General features: G+C 45.5%; 2 protein-coding genes and 1 pseudogene across 2 annotated transcripts; all 3 read right to left on the bottom strand.

Moving 5' to 3' along the window:
- Positions 1-3,506: 3,506 nt before the first annotated feature.
- Positions 3,507-7,745, bottom strand: LOC112903135 (annotated as a pseudogene).
- Positions 7,746-13,086: 5,341 nt separating this feature from the next.
- On the bottom strand, positions 13,087-16,627 carry LOC112897261. The gene is made up of 4 exons (XM_025965530.1): positions 15,161-16,627; positions 14,575-14,671; positions 13,271-13,362; positions 13,087-13,164 (listed from the first exon to the last, which is right to left on the bottom strand). Exons 1-4 carry the CDS (start codon positions 16,625-16,627, stop codon positions 13,087-13,089), a joined length of 1,734 nt encoding a protein of 577 aa, XP_025821315.1.
- Positions 16,628-18,459: 1,832 nt separating this feature from the next.
- LOC112902709 (glycerophosphodiester phosphodiesterase GDPD2-like) lies at positions 18,460-22,252 on the bottom strand. Its single transcript, XM_025971879.1, has 7 exons — positions 21,837-22,252; positions 20,070-20,129; positions 19,906-19,986; positions 19,609-19,809; positions 19,425-19,520; positions 19,124-19,320; positions 18,460-19,034 (listed from the first exon to the last, which is right to left on the bottom strand). Exons 1-7 carry the CDS (start codon positions 22,104-22,106, stop codon positions 18,803-18,805), a joined length of 1,137 nt encoding a protein of 378 aa, XP_025827664.1. The 5' UTR covers positions 22,107-22,252; the 3' UTR covers positions 18,460-18,802.
- Positions 22,253-23,356: the final 1,104 nt, after the last annotated feature.

Below are 23,356 nucleotides of genomic sequence, written 5' to 3'. Positions count from 1 at the left end.
GACCGACGGTGACCGTGACGACTGCGGAGGAGAAGAACACCGGCGAGTGTCGGGAAGGCCAAATTGAAGCTCAAAGAAGTCAATTGAAGGGTGGGCGAGCTTCATAGGGTCGAGCCAAAGCTATGGGAGGGGCTGGGGTGGTCTGCCCACGGTGGACAAGGGGTTCGCCAGGGAAGAACACGGGCGGTGACGGCGTTCAGCATCTCAGGGTGAAATGAGAATGCAAGAGAGCAAAATGGGGGGGAGGGGAAGCTACTGAAGGTCTTGGACCAGAAAAGAAGGGATGGGGGCATGCACAGGCGCTAGCCACGACGGCGGCGAGGTGGCGGCCGGGCAGTGCTCGGGCAGAGGCGAGGCGGCGTGGCGCGCGCGGGAGAAGGCCAGAGGAGAGGAACTAGGGCGGCGGCCGGCCTGGGGGCGACGCGTGGGAGCTGCCAGAGGTAGGATGTGGTGCCGGCAGAGCTGCAGCGGTGGTGAGCGGTGGCGGCCTGCGACAGCAGAGGGGGAGCAGAGGAAGAAGAAGAGGGGGGCACCAGGGGCTGATGTGAAATTTCAAAAACTCCAGGGACCTTGATGTAAAACTAGATTTTCTCACTGTTTTATATCTCAAATGAGAAAATGGTCAAAACAAGAATTGTAGAACTTTTCAAAACCTACAACTTTTATTTAGGGTTCAAATTCAAAAACTCAAAGGATAGAGCTTTATTTTAAAACCTTGGACTTAATTCAAACTTTATAAAGTTTTTATCCTTATTAGGGTAAATTTCATGAATTTTTGGACTTAATTGCAAGTTTTATGTAGTGTAATGATGACTAACACTCTTACACTTTGACCCCTAATAAAAATTGGAAGTTACATTTGTAATTCAAATATTTTGCATAAAAGGACTCATATTTTTGAAAATTACACATAAGTCCTTATTTCCACACATTTACTCAATTCAATACATGCATTACACTTTCTTTCCTAATGTGTTACAATTTTGACACCTAGGGTGTCACAGCAACAGTCCACAAAGGACTTGTGCTCTTTCTTGCTATAAGGCCCCAGCAGCAAGGTAGCCTCGCGCTCAAGCTCCGCTACAATCATCTCATCAGTCATATTGGGCGGCCTCTCAAGCCCGAACTGAGGGCGGGGAATGGAGCGCTTCATCTTGCCAAATTTCACCTTCACAAACAACCTAGACCTCCAACCGAAGGCCAATGGCCAGATCTTAGCAGTCATGTATTCCTCAACAAGATCATGGCCACCAATACTCTCCGCAACTGCCCTGAATGTAACGGTGCAATCCTTGAACTCAGGCAAAGATTTGTCAAAGTCCAGCTAATTAACATGCTAGAACGGTAAAACCTTCAAAGCAAGAGGAAAAACACTTACCTGGGAATCGGTGGTGCTAGGGAAAGCAATCTTGGCATAAAACCAGTATCGGGCCCAGTCGTCATCCTATTTATTCTTCTGGCTATAAGATATCTCAACTCGATCAAGCTTCAAAACCCTGTTGTTCCTTCACAGAATGAAGGTACAACAACCACTTTGGGCGTGGTAAATCTCATCCTCACAATCGAAAGAAATTTTGTGACCCTGAGGATGCAACTCATAAAATCTGCATAAAGCATCTGGCGACACTGGAGCCTCGAAGGTCTTGATTGCCAAAAAAAACTTAGACAGCTGAATTATGGCATTTGGAGTCAAATGGTGCATCTTAGCATTGAACCTAGCCAATATCTCAAGGACTGCAGGGTCAAGAGGAAAACGCAGCCTAGCTGTAAAGAAGTCCCGAAACACAACTGTTTCACCTTCCAGTGGATTCGGAACATCCTCATTACCCAGAGGCCGGCAGACACCAGCCTCGAAGTAACCCTTGTCAACATAGAATTGAATTGTCGTCTCAGAAACTAGGGACGAACCAAACCTAAGAGTCACCTCTAGCTTCTCACGACCCATCAGATCAGAGGGGGAAGTGTCCACCTGAGCCAAGTCCTCGTCCCCAAACTGATGAACTAAGTTCTCAACCTCCGCACCACCTTCACAACCTTTGATGAGTTTAGCATTCTCCTCTACGCGAGCCATCCCTAAAAAGAGGGCAAAGAAACTAAGATCGACAAACAATATAAAAAAACTTACACTTACAAAGATTGAGTAAAATTCTCACGAAGGAAATAGCGAATCAACTCACGACACGTGGTGGCAAGAAAATAGAATGCGAAGGTTGTCAGATAGTGAAAGCATGAAAGCGACTTCCCCCAACCCCTGCTTATATAGGGGGAAAAGGAACAGTAGCGGCCGACGGTAAACCTGAAAGGAAGCCCAAACGTCACCCAACCAAAATACAACACGTAAGCAGACGCTCGGGGAGACCTTTTTTACGAGGGTTGGCTAGCAATCCTTGTTCGAGGGTTCGGACCATCAGAGTCGGCCCTCGCCCACGAGGGGCTACTGTTGGAGATCACCATCCCCGAGAGGGTCTTGCCGAAGGTCCTGCCGAAGGTTTCGCTAAACCTTTAGGTAGTTTAAAAGGCATTGCATGGTTTTTTTATTTGTTTTGCAGGACTGGCCCTTTTGTGATGGTCGAAGGTTTGTGCCTAGCTGAATGTGCGAAGGTTACATCGTGACCTTCATGCAAGGATGGACCAACAGCTTGGACTTGTGACGAGCTCATTGGAAGCTAAGGCCGACTTCTAGGCGACGAAGGAATCAGTTGCACAACATTCGATATCATATGGGAAGCGTTATCACCTTCTAGTGAACAACTTGTACACGCCAACATCCGGAAATGACCTAAGAACCGGAATAACCAACGGATATTCCAGGTAGGTAGAGGCATAACTGGAACTATGTAACGAAGGCAAGGGGTATAAATACCCCCACCTTTTACTGTAATCGGCATGATTTTTTAAGATTTTGAAAGTGCATATAAGATTATTCCATTGAGTCAGAACACCATTTTCATTTTTCTATTTGGAAAAATATCCTTCGGACCCCAACAATGCTAATCCTCACAAATATGAAGTTGATATTATATGAAAGTGCTTTCAAATATAAATGCAATGAGACTAACTTTCAATCATATAATCTATAATTTTTTATATTAATTGTTAATCAAAGATTTGAAGTTTACATGTTGAATTACATATGTTTTTAAAAGAGAAACAAGAGGGTGGATCACTTTGAATTGTATTCGGTCCATTTCCGCACCTTCAGTTCAAACCCTGCCGGCTACGTGTTTCACGATTCCTTGCGGGCAAACCACAACCACGCGTAAACTCGTCCACAAAATGTGTACAAGCAACGCCTTTCCCAGCATGGACACTTCAGAAAACCAAACAAGAAGGTGACCCAATACATTCGCCACAGCCCACAAGCCAGAGCATAAAGGATGAGCGGACGCTTCTGCTTCAAAGTTTTGATTATTCAGTACTTGACCACAAAGGAACCTAGGTGGTTCTCAGAGGGCCTTTCGAGGGTCTAAGAACAAACCTAGGAATTATCTACTTAAGCATCTGAATGAAGAAAGCTGCAAACTCTATGAGAACAAAAGAGTGAATTCAGCCTACAGGACCATACTCACTGGCCAAAAGTTTAGAACAAATTTTCGGCGCATTTTTCTGTGCACCAACTCCTCACGCGGAAAATTTACATACTGACCAGCTAAATGATCAAGGCTCACTAACGATACATAACAAACTACTGTGAAATCCCAAGCTTTTGTGTTACCATGATCCTGATTGCGGCTTCTTGGTGACGTTGCTAGGCTTTTGGAAGCTCAACCTCTTCGCCTATCCATGCTGTTTCTTGTCAGGTAGCCCGTGGACCTCCTTGGATTCCTCCGGGAAAGACCTCTTGTCTCTGAAAACATCTTCCTCTTTCTTCTTGGCACGCTTGCTTGGCTTGCTCCTGCCCTTAGTCTTCTTCTTGCGCTCCATGTTCTTGGTGGTGTCAACAGCCTCTTCCATCTCTTCCTCGATCTCCTTCTTGGTCTTCTTTTTCTTCTTTGCAGCTCTTACAGTGGCTATCAAAATTGGATTAAGCATGATAGTGTCCGGTGGGAGCTTTTCGAGGAGAGCATGCACCTCCTCCCACTTCTGCGTGGTAGTTTCCATGGGGTTGTCAACGAAGGTATCAAAGTTCGGCTCACCGGATCTTGGAACAAGGATGGAAGAAAGGCCCATTGAGTGCCCCATAGCCACAATATCTTCGTAGGGCTGGAAAAGAACCTTCCCAGTGCTTCATGTAAAGCCTATAATCATTCATACCCACCATATCTCTACTTGAGATTCATTGTTGCAGGCCAATAATCCCTCCTGGCTAAAATCCAAGGATTGAGCCTGCGCGGCATAAGAATTTACAACCTTGTACTTCCTCAGATCCCAGATTTTTATATTCCTGTCAACACCTGTTGATGCCATAAGATGGATGCTCCTGTAGAATGCAACAGCAGTCACACACGGCCATGGTGGCACAGCATAGTGACGAAGGGTTTCACGCTGTTTGGCTTAATGGCTTCCACATGGTAACTTTGTCACCAGCATGTCCAGCTGTCCAAGGCCAATGACAGCATTGTATGGATGACCCGCATAACATCAGCATTCAATACGCCCCAAACCTGTCCTATAATTTGCAATCATCTCACCAGTGCTCACATCTTGGTAGTGGAGCTGCCCAAAGCTGTTTATTGAAGCCAAGAGGAATTGTTTAGTCAGAAACTGGAGTTTCAACGCTTTGACATGTCCTGTTGACAAAGGAGAAGTGATCAAACTCACAAAAGAATACATCTTCACTGAGTTTAGTAAGATACCCATCTATGAATTGAGGACAGACCAAACGATAAACAGCTCCCACTATCTATGTTGCTAAACGGTTGTGATGCTGATTGCAAAACAACACTAAACAGGAAAGTTAATTAATAAAAGCAGACAGTATAGAATATGAAGATTTCTGCATCAATCAAAATTTCCACCGGAAATGCATGTGGGATTTTGGTCCAGTATCATGTCAAAGTATCAGCAAACTAGAAGACAATTATTCGAGATTTTTTGTTTTACTCTACAGGATTGTATATAGGATCAACAAGGTGATATATCAAACAGTTAGCAACTAGTTTTGATTAAGGGACAGACAAGTTACGTTAGAAATTCATAGAACAATAAAATTGGTTAACGAATTTACCAAATAAGATCATATCAAATGGTTTTCTTGAACCCAAAAGATCCACTTCCTTCGGAATCAATTCTTGCTGAACTCTGTATGTCTTCTCCAAATCCTTAGGCTCTAAGAAACCATCCTCTGTAGGCATAAGCCACTGGCAACTGGCAAAGGAGTAACATAAATCAGAAAAGGAAAAATAATCAAAATTGGCAACTATTAATTAGTATAACCATTAAGAATGAAGAATATGAGCATAGCGACTCAAAGCAAGGAATTTAAAACATAGTGCTTTACTTCTATTCTAATAACTATTTTTAAGTTATGCAAGAGAAACCCTCTGACTGGCTTCAAAATGGTAGGCATGCCACTACCATGTCATAATTGGCTATGACCTAGGAGCTGATCTAATATACAAAAATTCCACTTCAAAGCAAGTATGTTTAAGACCAGCAATAGTACTTTCAGCAAGCCAATGCATAAAAACCACAAACAGATCTTCCTAAGGCTTTATCCTTGTTGCCAGTAGCGTTTCAGCGACTCATACAATACTTAAAATGCTAACCCTATATGTGCAACTAGTCACCTCATCAGTTCATCCAAACTGGATTCCCTTTAAGCCTTGAAACAGCTAACCATCACTTGGGTGGTACAAATACACCATAACAAATCACATGTTTTCAATGTCATATTCACTTGGCACATCCGCCTAATGTTCACAATTACACCAAAGATTTCCAAGCACCAACTTGCATATTTTGAAATCCAAGTATAAATTTGTAGACATTTGCAGAAAATTCACAAGAACGCAACAAAAAAAGGGCTACCTGTTCATCCTTCGCAGCAGCTTCCGCAGACTGGCCGTAGAGCTCCTCTTTTAACAGCGAGCTGGCCTTTCAACTTCTTGTCCCTCAGAGCCTACGGAGCCATTCCAAAACCAAACAAGTCAATGCATAACTTCAAGAGGAAGAACAGAAGTATAGCTGGCCAACAAATTCATGCTAAAGTAGCACCATTACTCCATTAGCACCTGTAACTTGTAAAAGCGCAATAATGGATTATCTTCAAGTCAGCACCCTCCCCCGCGAATACTTTGCCACCTTCATCTCCAGCCCATCCTCAGCGTCCTGCTAGCGCCATCGATGCGACAGACGATAGACAAGCATAAGATGACCGCATGGATGGGGAGAAAAACAAGCTAATCTCTTAGAGCATTTCCAAGAGTGCCTAAAAAATAGATATCCAAAATGGTAATTTTAGGGCTTTGCCAAAAACTATTGGGGGTAAAAAATAACTACCAAGTCCAACAGTTCCCGAAAGTTTGATCTCAAAATAGATCTAATTGCTGCCACATCATCCAAATATGGACCCACCACGCTCCTCCTTTGCATCTCCTTCCTCTCCCTACTCGAGCATATCTCAGTGTTCTTTCCGGCCGATCCGACCACTTGAGCTGCTTCTCATCTGACCTTGGTGTCAGACTCACATTGGATACACAAGAGCCTGATGCATTTGAGAAAACAACTCTTCTATGTGTGCTCCTAGGAATGCTTGCGCACATATAGTTCATGTTTATCTCTCCCGGTTCATTCAATTCAACAACTATCTCCACTGGCGAATTCAGAGGGCATTTGCATTGAAAGTTGTTACCGCGAGTTCAGCTACGAATTTCTCATTCATCCTTGCCAATGGCTTGATGCCTAGTAGTATACACAAAATCAAAGCGGGGTCTACAGTAATTTTGGCATTATTCAGTAACCTATCCTGATGCCAAAGATGAACTTGAGCACAAGCAACCTATATCTACTCACGGATGGCACAAGCATGACGACTTTCCAGAGTTTCTTGGCTTGTGCGCCTGCAGAGGCACGAGTTGCTCCGACTCCCTAGTTCATCGACTGCCGCTTCGATTCTGCCCTCTTCGACTTCCAGTGACCTCTCATGGCGGGGAGATGTGACGGCAAGTGGGGTGGCGGGATCGGATTGGTGTGGTGACGAGTCCAGAATCAGAGGCGGCATCCCAGGTCTCTTCCTCACTGCCCATGAGCGAGACGATAACAGCTATTGGGGAGATGCAGGGTCCGCACTCGCACCAATGGCCTCCTGGAGGAGGAGAGCGGATGCATTTGGCGTTGGCGTCGTCTATGAAGATTCAGAGAGGTCGACAGGCTGAAGGAAAAGCAACGCGTAGGAGGTGAAATCACGCGGGGGGAAGAAAAAAAAAGCTGAAGGCCATCGGGGATTGGGAGGCTCAGACTAGCGGCGGGAATTTGGCTCGAGTCGCCGCTTGGATCGGCGCGCGAAAAGATTGGGTACCGGTTTAGGCTACTGTTGGAGAGGTGTTTTTGTGGTTTGCTCCTAAAATTAGTTTTTGGATGTGAGTTTTGGGCACTCTTGGACATGCTGAACAAGCGAAATTACCTTGTCGGCATTCACCCACGCCGCCGCCATGGTGAGGCCGCGACGCGGAGGACGGCAGAAGGCCGACAGGGAGTGGAGCGGAACGCGCACCGGCGTGGCAAGGGCCGAAGGGAGACGAAGGCGGGAGGGGCTGGGGGACTCGGGGTCTCGCAGGAGGTGGTGCCCCGGTGGCGGCGAGGGGGCGGCCGGACTCGCAGCGACGGCTGACGGCGGGGAGGGACTTAACAGGCTGCCTAGGATGGGCTTGCCATTTTGGATGCCAAAGCCCAAGCTGCCTACGCGGGGAGCGGAAGTTGGGCTGTTAATGTGGACTGATCGTGGGCCGGCCGACTTGGATGTTAGAGGAGTGGATTTTTTTCCTTCGTTTTTTGCTGATTAAAAGTAACTTAATCTGAGCCATCACTTTTTAACTTAGTAACTGGCAAATGACAAGCTGAACCGGAGGAATATATTTAAGGAAAGGATATGTTTGGATGCACCAAATCTTGCAGTTTTGAAAACCATGTCTTTTTAGAGTTTTAGAAACTCCACTCTAGACTACTCCCTCCGTTTTAAATTACATGTCGTTTTAGTTTTTTTATATTCATAATTTACTACTTATCTACACACAACGTACGATTGAAGTGCATAATAAATATTTTGTATCTACAAAAATTAGAACAACTTAAAATTTGAAATGGAGCGAGTATTACTTTTTTCTAAACCGTAGTTTGCGTGTCCCTAGATTCTAAAACTATAGCTTCTTGAAAGCTGAAACCATATTTTCTTAACACTAGACATCCAAACAGGCCCTAGCTTGTGTTGTAGTAAGGGAACAAATAGTTAGGAGTGATGGGTCACGCGTTTTGGGTGCATTCATAGAGGTGGAAAAACTGAGTGATTATTATTTAGTTTTTTAGTCATTTTTTCTTCTTGTATCTTTGGAGCCATATTTGAATAAAAAAGAATTTTTTTCACCCAATTTGTTTTCCGATCTTGAAATATTGAGATATATGGCGTGTTTGTTGTTTATTGGACACAAAAGATAAAATACTTGGTTTTTAAGAAAAATACTTCCAACTTCTTTTAGATCCCAAATTAATTTAATAAATAAATCCATGTGTTTTCAGATATTCTATATTAATGGTTTTTCATTTTAATACTCTGTATAAAAATTCTCAGTATTTAGCAAAGCTATATCTAACTGGAGGATTTTGATCAAATGATAAATATATATTGTTTGTGGGGAAATAGGTGGCTTTTCCCAGATTGAAAACAAATTTAAGATAGAATTCAGAATAGATTCTATAAATGCATTTATGGTTTACAAAAATAAAAATAAAGTTCAGTAAATTTTTTATCTTGAGATTCCTATTTATCGAAGAAAAATTGAATCATGGACTCACTCTTCTCAATCCCTACCGATTAATCTAGCAACGGAGGCCGGACCATCCAGAAAATAAAATGGTCCCTTCGTAACCAATCGTCCATGATATCAAGTAGATGCTACTACTAGTAACTGCTCTACAATCTCAGAGGTTAAGGATATGCATGTCACTAACGATGTTAAGCCGTGCAACTCTTTAGTGTGGATAGATAAAGTGGGTTTATTACATCTTAGGATTTGTAGAACCATACTTTTTCCGATTCTAGTTCTCCAGATTTTTCTATTGTTCTTGTAGGACCGGAAAATGCGACCAGAGGGGGATGAATGGGAGCAACTCAAAATAATTTCGCACGGAAGCAAACAGATCAAACTCCCAAATTTCAAGAACTTTAGCAAATTAGATCCAAATGCGAGGAAACTCGAAACATAGGTTCACAAGATCACTAGAAAGCTATTCCCAAAATATTATGCAAGACAATCAAGTATAAAATACGGATCAAGAAAACCTAGATTGAAACCAACGATAAACCTGACGAAAAACAAATAAGCACGATGCAATGAAACGAGGAACAATACTTAATGATTAAACCAAGTAATTGTTCTTACAAGATTGCATCTAGCCTCCGCCCGATCGTCCTCCCTCTCTTGATTAGAGAGATCAACAAAAATCCCTCACTAGGAATTAAACCCTAGGCTAGACTGGAGAGAGGAGTGCACGCAAGAAGGGCTTCAGGGAGGCGGCTACTGTTGCGCGGAACTGTTCACGGCGGAACTGTTCACGGCGGCTACTGTAGCAGACACCCATAAACCCTAAAAACGCATACCCCTCAATCCTAGGTGCCGCATATTTATAACCCATAGGGTGGCACTACGTAAATTACAAATTTGCCATTACGTAAATTAAATTAACGTAATCGGCGCGTATCACGCAATATCATCCTCCACGGCAAACAATCTCGATGTCCGCGATCCTTCCATCTAGCACCATGGCGTCCCGTGATCTCGCCGCACGATGATCCGGAATCTTCTCGCGATCGACAATTGTCCCCGTCTTCGGCCACGTCCGCCACAACGAACGTCCGGGATCTTGGTTTTGTGGCTTAACCAAGAAACCGTCCACCAACGTTCTCTCGCTGTGTCGTCAGGTACAGTAGACATACACCGCACGATCTCAAATCCCTCGAACGCAAGTCTTGATCCACCCTTCACCGCTCTCAGTCCATCGGCGTGGCATCATATCTTCATTCTTCACACGTCGCCGCATGTTCAGTCTCCACCTATCGCCTGCAACGACACCAACCAAGAGAAACGTCACACGCACACTGTGTTGTTCAATCACTCATCACAAGGTCCTAGCCCCACGGGCATCTCAATCTCCCCCTTGATGAGTGCATTGACAACACCACACCACACAAATTTATTCAAACAAAAATAGAGTAAAAGAAGAAAGAAAAGAAAATAATCTAACAAACTTGATCCCCACAGACATGGGCTAGCAACAAAAGCTAGGCTCGACACAATCAAGACAAATGCAAGAGTAACTGAAAAGCTCCAAAGCTGACAAACTCCCCCTATCAAAATGCTCAAACTCAACCTCCCCCTGAGACTCAGCAACATTTCAAAAGCATAATCTCAGCAAGAAAAATAATTAACTCCCCCTGCAAAATGAATTTGTGTCACTCATTCTCCCCCTTGTTGACAAAGCACTCCATCAAGTAAAAGATACATGAGGGGACGGCACAGATAGAAGCTTCAGAGACATATATCAAATACTTATACCAGCGAACCAGCAAAACCAGCCGTTCAGAAAAGCAGCAACACAATGCAATGACCATAGAAATTTAAATTTGAACCTTTTGAAAACCAATTAGTCAGACCATGCAAACAAATTCAAAGCCAGTATCAAGCTGAAGACAAGACATATAGCAAGCTCACACGACGGGTAACAAAGCTTCCAATCAAAGTTCACTGCAAATGCTTGAATCAGGTCTATGCCATGAAAGACAAACCCGTGGCACACACAACACCTGCGACTGGGGCAAGCTGTGAGTAACCAACTTAGGCTGCCATGCCTAAAGCACAAGTCTGTATATACAAACCCAAATCTCAGCATCATATATATAATATATATATATATATTGTTCCCAATGTTATATGCTGAATATTGAACCCATTTTTCTTTTGTTGTCCCTGCTGATCTGGGATCTTTTGACAGCCCCTGGACTATAGAGTGCCCGGTTCATGTGTGTCTTTGCGACACAAAGAACATTTGTTCTTTCATAGGCCCAAAAGAAGCTACATTCACAGTGACGAACCGGTCTTTGACCCATTGAAAGGAGCCAAAACCGAACCGTGAGCAAGATATATGTCGAGTATTCAACCAGATACTAGAACAAGAACATGTAAACAAGCCTGATAAAATCATGAAGTATCTGTGTGCTGTTTTTAAAACAAAATATGGTCACTCAAAGCATCACAACCTCTCCAAAGGCGTTTATCACAAATTCGCTGAAACAAGTATAAGGCATATGTAACCGAAGCGACAAAAACATTGATACTAGAAAGGATAACACACACCAAACTCACCACGCAAACGTGCAAACGTGGCTTGATCGAGTGGTTTAGTTAAAATATCAGCCAACTGCAGACTAGTATCAACATGCTTAAGCTCAATATCACCCTTTTTAACATGATCTCTTAGAAAATGATAACGAACATCAATATGTTTCGTTTTAGAATGCAGCACGGGATTCTTAGCAACACTGATGGCACTAGTGCTATCACACAAGAGAGGAACATGAGAAAACGACAAACCAAAATCGCGAAGGGTAGCTATCATCCATAAAAGCTGAGAACAACAACTAGCAGCAGCAACATACTCGGCCTCTGTAGTAGATTGAGCAACATTGGATTGTTTTCTAGAGGACCAAGAAACAAGAGAAGAACCCAAAAACTGGCAAGTACCCGATGTAGATTTTCTATCCAAACGACACCCAGCAAAATCAGCATCCGAATAACCACACAAACTGAGCGTCGAAGAAGCAGAGTACCAAAGGCCAAATTCAGGAGTGAAACGAAGGTACCTCATTATGCGCTTCACTGCCTGTCGATGAGAGGTCCTGGGAGACGCCTGAAAACGAGCGCACAGACACACAGCAAAGTGTATATCTGGTCTCGTCGCAGTCAAGTACAAAAGCGACCCAATCATGCTTCTACATTCCTTTTGATCCACGGATTCTCCATCTTCATCAGCATCCAAAGCTGCGCTAGTCGGAATGGGCGTTGAAATTGGCTTAGCATCAGCCATGTCGAACTTCTTCAGGACATCTATTGTATATTTTCCCTGATGCACAAATGTCCCTTCCTGTGTTTGTTTAATTTGCAATCCTAGGAAAAAGGTCAACTCACCCATCATAGACATCTCAAACTCCTTACTCATTGATTCTGCAAACTTTGCAACAAGAAAATGAGACGAACCACCAAAAATGATATCATCCACGTATATCTGAACTATTAGAGAATCATTGCCTTGTCTGAGGAGAAATAAAGTTTTATCAACTGAACCCATTTTCAAGTAGAAAAGTTTTCAGTCTAGCATACCAAGCACGAGGTGCTTGCTTCAACCCATATAAAGCCTTTTGTAACTTGAAAACATGATTAGGAAATTTAGGATGTTCAAAACCAGGGGGTTGTTTAACATAAACTTTGTCTTCTATATACCCATTCAAAAAGGCACTCTTCACGTCCATTTGATAGAGCTTAAAACCACGTGAAGCAGCAAAAGCAAGCAAAATGCGAATAGCTTCTAAACGAGCAACAGGAGCAAAAGTTTCACCATAATCAATACCCTCCTTTTGACAGAAACCCTGAGCCACCAATCTGGCTTTGTTTCTGACAACAAGACCATCTTCCCCTTGTTTGTTCTTAAAAACCCATTTAGTACCAATTGGTTTGCAAGAAAAAGGTGGATCAACCAAAACCCAAACCTGATTCCGTTCAAAATTTTCTAACTCCTCATGCATGGCATTGACCCAATTAGAATCAGATAGCGCATGTCCAACATCACGGGGTTCAAAAGAGGCAACAAATGCAGAATGCGCAAGGACACATTGATTTCTAGATTTATACCTTGTCGTGCGCTCATTCAAGTTACCTATCATTTGTTGAGGTGGATGGCGACGCTGAATATGTCGAGGTGCTGTTCGAACAGAAGTTGCCTCCCCCTCAATGGTAGCTGGTTCATGATCAACAGTAGGTATAGCTGCAGGATCTGCTGTGGATGTGAAAAGCTCTGAAGGCCCATCGTCTATCGTGCTGCTAGGCGTCTGAATGGGAGTTGCCTCGAGCACAGCTGGATCCTCTGTTGCATCATCATCATCGTCAAGTCCATCAACCTCATCTTCAAAAATGCTTTGTCCAATCTCATCATCACCTGCACACTCAAAAGCAGAAGAGAAACAAGGCATCGTCTCATCGAAGGTGACCTCACATGTCTCCTCGATGCGATTAGTATCAAGATTAAGAACCCGGTAAGCTCGCCCTTGCAAAGCATACCCCAAGAACAACCCATCAGAAGAACGTGATTCAAATTTGTCCAAATTTCCTTTTTTCAGAATAAAGCATTTACAACCAAATACGCGAAAATGAGAAACTTTTGGACAACGACCATATCTCAACTCATAAGAAGTTTTCCCCAGAAAAGCTCTCAGAAAAATACGATTAGCAACATAGCAAGCGGTATTGATCGCCTCAGCCCAAAAACGTCTAGGGGTTTTATGTTCATCAAGCATTGTCCTAGCCATCTCAACAAGCGTTCGATTTTTCCTTTCAACAACACCATTCTGAGGGGGGACATACGGTGAGGAAAACTGATGATCAAGACCCTGTTCTGAACAAAAAGCTTTCATTCGAGCATTCTTGAATTCTGTGCCATTATCACTGCGAATTGCTCTAACGACATTATTGGATAACTCATTTTTCAGCTTTAGAACAAGATCATGAATAAATTGAAAAGCCTCATCCTTGGATTCCAAAAAGAACACCCATGAATAACGAGAAAAATCATCCACAATGACAAGCACATACCACTTCCCACCAGCAGAACGGACACGGGCTGGACCTACAGTGTCCATATGTAACAACTCACCCGGTCGTTCTGTCATCACCTGAGTCACAGGTGCATGAGAAGCCGCAATCATTTTGCCATGTTTGCAAGGAGCACAAACCAAATCTTTCTCGAACTTGAGTTTCGGTAAACCATCTATCAAACCCATCAAACTCAAACGGCATAGTAAATCAAAGCTCAAGTGACCCAAACGACGGTGCCACTTCCAAATGGGGAGAGAACCATGAGCAACCAAACAACAAGCTTGTCCAAAAGATTTAGAGAAATCAACCATGAAAATTCGTCCAAAGGGGGAGATTTGACAAACAAGGTTACCGATAGAATCTAGAACTCGCGAACTGCCTTTCTTAAAACGCACTTCAAAACCATCATCAAGAAGTTGTGAGACAGAAAGCAAGTTATAATGTAAGTTCCGTACCTTCGCGACGTCCTTTAGCATGAATTTATTGGTTACCTTGATACAGCCATGTGCCATCACTTTTCCTTTACTATTGTCCCCGAATGTAATGTATTCTTTACCGCTCGCGGGGGTGAGGCTGGAGAACCATCTATCATCTCCGGTCATGTGACGTGAACAACCAGAGTCCATTATCCATATGTTCTCCTCGCCTCCATCCTGCAATCAATAACGAACACGAGAGTGAGCTAATGACTCAACACTGGGGTTAGGATAATGCAATGAGAACCAGTGCTGGGCCATTTGCTCAAAAGAAGCATTAGCAAAATCAAATCTCTCGAAAGAACGACGATGCCCACGAGGGGGAAAACGTGGCATGTCATTCCTATATGGCGCAGGGGCATTATTACGTGAGCGAAAACTAGAAAAGCGAACAACTGGCGCACGTCTAGAGTCACTATGATCATAGGCACCATGTGCAGGGTACCGATCACGTCGTTCAGCACGCTTCCTACGGAAGCAAAACTCCGCCAAATGACCATCACGATCACAAAAATCGCAATGGTAAATATTTTGAGTAGGAGCAACGACAACCTTAGCCTTAGAAGTGGAACCAGAAAAATCAGGCTTAAGGTTATCCAAATGTTCACAAGTTGGTGGCCATGTGTTATTCAGGCTTTTGAAGTGTTTGGGTTTAACCCTCCAAACCTGCTTTTTAGGAACAGACTTGGGAGGTTCTACCACAAAACCTTCAGGTGAGACCGGTGGACTCTTCTCACTAGGAGTAGGCCCATTGTTCTCACCATCTGCATTCTTTTTACCAAAAGTACGCTTCAAATCATAACCAACACCAAAATGCTCACCCCTTTTAATTTGTGCAATAGTCATACCAATCTGGGGCTCACGCACAGAACACCAACCAAGGATTGTTCTTAAATGAATGTTTTCTTCTTCTAAAGCAGCATTGTCCTTCTTTAAGATGGAAATTTCAGCAACAAAAGTAGGACAAGTCAAACACTCAGGTAAAACAGGACAAGTGTGTTTTTCCAACTGAACAATATGGCATTTAGCAACATTCAACTCAGTTTGCAAAATTGGACAAGTAGCACAAGCACCAAGTAAAACAGAACGAGAGCGAAGTTCTTCCAATTCAATCTTAGCACAATCAAATTTATCAACTAAAACAGCATGCTTAGATTGCAATTCAGAAATAGAAACCATATGAATAGAACATTCCTCACATTCTACAGCAGCAGGTGTAGCATCTTTTAGTGTTTTTAATTCAGCAAATATTCTATCATGATCAGCCTTAAGTCTTGCTAGAATTTTATTTTGTTTATCAACAAGTTTAGTCAACTCTTCAATTTCTTCTTCAGCAGAATTTTGTACCTCATTATCAGAAGAGTCGTTGCTGCAGTCATATGCATCACCCTCATTTAAAGCCATAGTGCACATGCCTCCCTTGATGTCAGCAAGAAAACAGAGTCCTCCATCATTGGTCTTTTTGGGCTTCTCATCTTCGGACTCTGAATCACTAGAGTTGTAGGAGGCATCTGAATCAAAGCTACCCAGCGAAGAAAAGAGAACATGTGCAGCCTTCTTGATTTGCTTGTCAGTAAACTTTTGTTGTCCCTTCTTTCTCCCACGCCTATCACTCTTGTTCTTCCTGTCCCTTGATTGTTCCTGGCGCCTGTAGCTGTTGCCATGCTCCGGTGCCTTCACCTTGCTTGGACAATCAGCAATGAAGTGTCCACGCTCACCACAGTTGAAGCATCCTTCTGAACGCCTTCTGTTTCGCCTGTTTTCATATACCCGCTTGAACTTGTTGGTGAGCAAAACAAGCTGATCATCATCAAGTGCCTCCAACTCATCATCTGCAATATGACACAAGGAGGACAAAGCAAAACTAGGAGTAGATGAAAGATTAGCATTAGTGTTAGTACTTCCAGAAACCAAAGCCATTGGAATATTTGAAGAAGAACCAGCTGTGGGATTGTTAAGCTTTTTCCGAAATTGGATGTCGATCTCTTTGGATTTAAGCTTACTGAAAAGCTCATCAGTTGTAAGAGTCTCATAATTAGTAGACTCAACAATCGCTTCCACTTTTGTGCCCCAAACATCCAAGTCGAGTGCATGCAACAATTTGAGAGCCCTTGCATGATCATCATACGGCATAACCGTTATGTTGGCTTTCATTTTGTTGACAAGACTCAAAAATCGAGCGAAAAGATTTTCGATAGACTCACCAGGCGATTGCATAAAATTATCATATTCGCGCCTGTAAGTTTCAAATAACCGGATCTTCAGTGCGTTGGTGCCCTCATGAAAATTTTGTAGAGTAGACCAAATTTCATGAGCAACTTGTTTGTCAGAAACACGATCAAATTCAGATTTGCTCAAAGCAGCAAAGAGAAAATCTACAGCTTTGTTATTGTTTTCATATTTTGTAGCGTGAGCTGCATTTGAGGGATCAGCTGGAATCACATAAGTCGTATCAATTATAATATTCCAAATTGCAATCCCTTTCCCCTTGAGAAAGAAACTCATGCGAGCCTTCCAGTATGGGTAATCGGTTCCATCAAAAGCAGGTGGATGTGAAGACGAAGTCATGATCGCCACAAGTGGATTTCACAACAGATTAGGTATGAGAAAACCTTAACCGGCTCTGATACCAATTGTAGGACCGGAAAATGCGACCAGAGGGGGGTGAATGGGAGCAACTCAAAATAATTTCGCACGGAAGCAAACAGATCAAACTCCCAAATTTCAAGAACTTTAGCAAATTAGATCCAAATGCGAGGAAACTCGAAACATAGGTTCACAAGATCACTAGAAAGCTATTCCCAAAATAATGCAAGACAATCAAGTATAAAATACGGATCAAGAAAACCTAGATTGAAACCAACGATAAACCTGACGAAAAACAAATAAGCACGATGCAATGAAACGAGGAACAATACTTAATGATTAAACCAAGTAATTGTTCTTACAAGATTGCATCTAGCCTCCGCCCGATCGTCCTCCCTCTCTTGATTAGAGAGATCAACAAAAATCCCTCACTAGGAATTAAACCCTAGGCTAGACTGGAGAGAGGAGTGCACGCAAGAAGGGCTTCAGGGAGGCGGCTACTGTTGCGCGGAACTGTTCACGGCGGAACTGTTCACGGCGGCTACTGTAGCAGACACCCATAAACCCTAAAAACGCATACCCCTCAATCCTAGGTGCCGCATATTTATAACCCATAGGGTGGCACTACGTAAATTACAAATTTGCCATTACGTAAATTAAATTAACGTAATCGGCGCGTATCACGCAATATCATCCTCCACGGCAAACAATCTCGATGTCCGCGATCCTTCCATCTAGCACCATGGCGTCCCGTGATCTCGCCGCACGATGATCCGGAATCTTCTCGCGATCGACAATTGTCCCCGTCTTCGGCCACGTCCGCCACAACGAACGTCCAGGATCTTGGTTTTGTGGCTTAACCAAGAAACCGTCCACCAACGTTCTCTCGCTGTGTCGTCAGGTACAGTAGACATACACCGCACGATCTCAAATCCCTCGAACGCAAGTCTTGATCCACCCTTCACCGCTCTCAGTCCATCGGCGTGGCATCATATCTTCATTCTTCACACGTCGCCGCATGTTCAGTCTCCACCTATCACCTGCAACGACACCAACCAAGAGAAACGTCACACGTACACTGTGTTGTTCAATCACTCATCACAAGGTCCTAGCCCCACGGGCATCTCAGTTCTTTTATAAGGCTCTGCTTTGAAATACATTTTTTTCACTACAGGTGTTCATGATTTCAGTTAGTTTTTGGATTTTGCTCTTCTTGGACCTTATTTACATTAATTGCAGTTTTTGTACAGAAAGATAAAAACCTCGTTTCTGAAAAGCCTGAATCTTGATAATTCGTCTTCATCATATCCTTCCCCACAAGTTCAAGTTTAACCTGTCAATACTGTGGCACGCCGGCTTTATCCATCTTGAAAATACACTGCTCATACCAACTCTCAGCAATACATTATGATTTAACTCAAAACAGCACGGTATTACATCACAGATAGTACACTCAAGACTCCTTTCAGGGGTCCAAACACTTGTCAGATTGTTTCAGTCAGACCTCACTCCACCACATGCCCTGCCTACAGCATTGATCAAATCCCCAACCCTCCCAGCAAAAGTAAAACTGGACCAGGACAAGCTCAAGGACAGGATAGACGTATCATCAACCTACATAAACATATAACCCTGCGCAAGGGCATTTTTGTTTCTTGTATGCAGATCACTAAATCAGTAATACATCAGATCATTCATGATAGACATCAGGAAGGCGAGGCATTATTGGACAAGCTCAGGTATAAGCCTCAGCAGGAACGAGATCTCGCGTTGCGAGAAATTCGGTGTTGCGGCGCCTTTAGCAGCCTGGTTGCTGCTCAAGTTCTCGACTTCAGAGTCAGGCTCTGGCAGAGCGATGAGCTCGGAGACAGCCTCGGTGATCTCCGGCACCAGGTCGACGATCACCCCATTCACCCCCATCAGGTGCTGCATGTACACCGCCTCCGGCACGTTACTGCAAAAAGGACGATAAATTTGAGCATGGGCGTTGAGATTGTGTGGTAGTACGGCGATGCTACAAAATTTGTATGTGAACCGTCTTACTTCAATGTTCCGTAGGTCAGCAGGGAGAGGTTAGCCTCTTTGATCTTTGGTATGGCAGCAGGGTGCCTGAAGATCCCACGGGCCTCGGAAACTATCCCTTGCAGGCCGCTGCCAAGGCATAGCTTGATGGCCTCCTCCAACGAGTTCCTCCTCACGTCAGTGTAAATCTCTGTCCCTCCGTTTGTCAAGAAGTATACCTGAACGAAGAGCATAAAAGGGATGATCCGATCAGTACTGTTTGTTCGTAAACGAAAACCAATACTATGATGTTTCATGCTTGCAATTTGTTGAGCGTACTTACAGGGTATTTGCTCTGCAATTTCCGCATGAGCTGCGCAGCATCAGGCTGGAAGCTAGAGAAAAGTATAGGCCTATCCTTGGCGTACTCAAAGATCACCTGCAAATCAAATGCTCGACACTGTCAGTCAGGAACTTCTCAGCAAACTAGAGAAAGAAGCACGAACAGTTTGTCGTGTTCCACATGCCTTCAGGATGGCCTGGAGGATGCGAGTGAGCTTCTCCTCCTCGTATTCAAGATTGTCATCGAATTTCAGCTCAACGTTGAAGCCCAATCTCGGGTTGACCTTCTCGAATGCTTCTTGAAGCGTGCAAAGAGCATCCTCTGACTGCACATTCCAGTTAAGCATTCTGCCGTCCTTCATTTTGCGAAGCAGGGGCTTCCCGATCTGCATTCGTAAGCAAGAAAAACACATTCAGATGCTACTTAGCCCAAATCTCTTTACATTGTCATAAAGGTGAGAAGGTGCTCTGCTATTTATTACCTTCCCTTGCTCATTTTGAGGTCCATACTGGACGAAGTCTTCCAACTGAAGATCAGTGACACGCTTCTGTGAAATTTTACCCTGGGAAAAGATGGGTGTAAGACCTACGCATAGTTTGGCATACAGTTGACCAATAATGTAGGTAGCACGAAGTATGAGCTTACATCTTCTTCGGTGTAGATGAAGTTGTCATGGAAGATGATTGGGCACCCATCCTTGGTGACCTGCAAAATTGGATATTCACGGTTCTCTTCTCATACATCTTTGCACACCGAATTATTCAGGAGACGGAGAGAGGGGGGGGGACAAGGAGCAGAGTAAAACGAATCAGTATGTTTCTTTGCAACATATTTAAGCAGACTGGAAGCGGAAGGAAAGACTCATTCAGTTTCAGGCAAACACTTGTAAACGCACTCGGCTACGTACATGCGTCGGCTTCTGTCAGACGTCGGTGATAATAGCAATCCAGAAGCAGCTTCTGGGTAAAAATGGTTGCGATCAGACGGGACCCCATGCCATCGCTCTATCTCTCGCCTCTCAAAATTGTGGCCACCATGCCAACGGTCCATACTCGCGTTACAGCTCAAGATGTCAGATGTGGGACGACCGTTCTGGTTCTAGGGCAATGAAGTTGGGGTGCAAACGACAAAAGCGCCCGATCTAGATGCCACGGTGGCTAGGAATCTAGGATCAATCAGGCACGTGAGCAGATTCTGCCTCACAAATATCAAGCGAGCTAGTACGTTAAACACTTAAACCCTACGATGCAAAGCATCTTCAGTTAGCACTGAATCTAGGAAAGACAATTTACAGTTTCATTCATCTTTACTAGTAGGTGGGAAACTCAGGTTAAGCGCCACCGTGGTGCTTGTTGGTGACGAGAGAGGGCAATATGCCCATTTTGTCATCAGGAACCATGAGGCCATGGTGCGCCCAGTAATCCACAACAGAATAAATATAATATGGTTCGTATCAACTATTGAAACCCTTGTTGAGATCCCTAGGAAAAGTCTCTTTCCTCAATATACAGCCTCCTCCCACAATGTTTACCGTAGGTGGAAAAGTCTCTTTCCTTTGTGTACTTCCTCGGTCCCAAATTATTAATTATTTTAATTTTTTAAATATATAATTTTTGCTATACATCTATATATATTTATATCTAGATGTATGTACAGTACATGTATAGTAAAATCTATAAATCTGAAGGAGGATAATTAATTAATGCTCGTAATCACCCCGCCATCTGTTCCCATGTTTTGACTAGCCAGCCTCTCCGTTCCCATGCCTTCGTTTCGGCGCAGGCATGTGCACGTTTGTTTGCGAGTTGACACGAACAGCTGCGTGCACCTCCGACGCGGTACGCATGGCGGGCGCTAGCTGCAGCTGGCGATGGCCCGCCGCCAGAGCCAGACCGGGCCGGCCGGGACGCGGCACATGGGGGCGGCGCGCCGCTAGCTAGCGCGATCGAGGCTCCACGCCACGCAGGTCGGCGCAACGCGTCGATCGAGGGGGTTCAGATCAGGATGCAGAGTCAGAGCAGACTAGCAGAGGCTGGCGACCTCCTGTCGTTCTCACCGTGCTCTGCCTTCGCTGCCCCTGGCCGCGTCGGCGGCGCGTCACGCGGTGGCGGGCCCCCGCATCGGCGGATCTGCCGTCCCCGTCAAGCTGGAGCCAGGCCCAGGCCAGCCAGAACCGGCCCACCTCCACCAACACCGCGCCGGCAAGGCAAACAATCCCTGCGCGGCGGCTCGCAAGCTCCTACCGCCCGTGCCCGTAATGCTATTCCGCTGCTGCCTCGTTAATCGCGACCCTAGAACTAATTAACGTAGCGGGAGGGCGAGCCGCGAGCGCCGCTCCTTCTCTCTCATCCTCTTTTTGGTGTGCTCGAGGAAGAAAAAGAGCAACCAATGGTGGGAAGAGAGCGTCTCTACCTGGACATCGAACTCGACGTAGTCGACGGGGAAGCGCGCGGCGTCGTTGAAGGAGCGGACGGTGTTCTCGCGGACCTCCTGCAGCCGCCGGTCCGCCGACGCCAGCGCGTTCATCCCCTTCCCGCGGTGCCCGACCACAGAGAACCGCCCGCCCGGCCCGCGCGCCGCGGCGATCGCGGCGCTGGCGTCCGCCTCGGCGACAACTAGGCCGGGGGCCACCACGTCCAGGGTGGGCACGTCGGCGACGCGCGCAGCCTTGAGCTGGGCCATTGTGTGTATTCCGCCGGCCGGCTGGTCTTGCTCTCGATCGGCGGGGTTGGTGTAGTGTAGGTAGGAGGAGGATTCGCCTGGATCGCCGGGCAAGGAAGCGGCGTCGTTGAATCGAATTGAATTGGGTGGCGAGGTCGCGACGGGGGAGGAAACGGGTGGGCGTCTTTATAAGGCAGGGGAGGGCGGAAATCGAAGCGGCCGCGGGGTGGCGGGAATATTCCGGGTGCCATCTTGGTCTCGGGTTTATCCTCCGGGATATTCGGATGGGAGACACACGGCTTGCCCAGGTTCCCGTTTCCCTGTCCCTTTTTATTACCAAACCAAAGCACCCAGGGCCAAACAAACACCCACCACAGGTTAAGCCTGAATTATTATTATTATTTTTTGACATTTTTTTCCTCCCTGACAGCAGTATAGTAGAGACAGTACTCCATCGTTCTGAACTTTCAATTGTGCTAACAATGTCGACGGTGTACAAGCAGTGGCGGAGGGCCCGGTATTGCCCGGTATTGCCCGGGCAATACCTCGGCCGGCCCAGCCCAATTAGAAAAAAAAATTTTAACCCTAGTGCTCTGCTCCCCACCGGGCACCGTGCTCTGCTGTCTGCTCGACTGCTCCCCACCCGGCCGCCGCCCGCAGCCCCGGCGCACCGCCCCCGCACGCCGCCCGGCCGCCGCCCGCAGCCCCGGCGCCCCGCCCCCGCACGCCGCCCGCCCGCAGCCCCGGCGCCGCGGCCCGCAGCCGCAGCCCCAGCGCCGCCGCCCCCGCCCGCCCGCAGCCCCGGCGCCGCCGGCCGCCCGCAGCCCCGGGCCCCGGCGCCCCGCACGGCCGCACGCCGCCCGCAGCTCTACGGCTCTGCGGACTGCGGCTCTGCCTTCTGGCTTCTGCGCCAGGTCGTGATTGGGTACTTGGGTTGGGTGCCACTGTGCCAGGACAGAGCCAGGTCGTGAACTCGTGATTGCTCAATGTAGTGGTTCTGTACTTCTGTGGTTGGGTACTTCATACTTGGGTGCCAGCCTGCCAGGTTGTGATTGCTCATTTGCTCAACTCTCACTCTCTCAGGTCTCAGCAAGGGCGTGCAGTGCAAGAGCATGTGCTCGTCTAAGCTCTGGCAGGAACCAGGAAGCAACTAGCAAAATACTAAAGTAGCAAACTAGTCAGGAAACTCAGCAACTAGTCAGTACTCCAATCCCACGTCTTTGCTAACCAATCTACTTTTCATGTACTAATATCCGTGTATGTGCAGATTG

The sequence above is a fragment of the Panicum hallii genome, chromosome 1, assembly GCF_002211085.1.
Source record: "Panicum hallii strain FIL2 chromosome 1, PHallii_v3.1, whole genome shotgun sequence".
Classification (NCBI taxonomy): Eukaryota; Viridiplantae; Streptophyta; class Magnoliopsida; order Poales; family Poaceae; genus Panicum; species Panicum hallii.
This window is presented reverse-complemented; position numbering and strand designations above follow the sequence as displayed.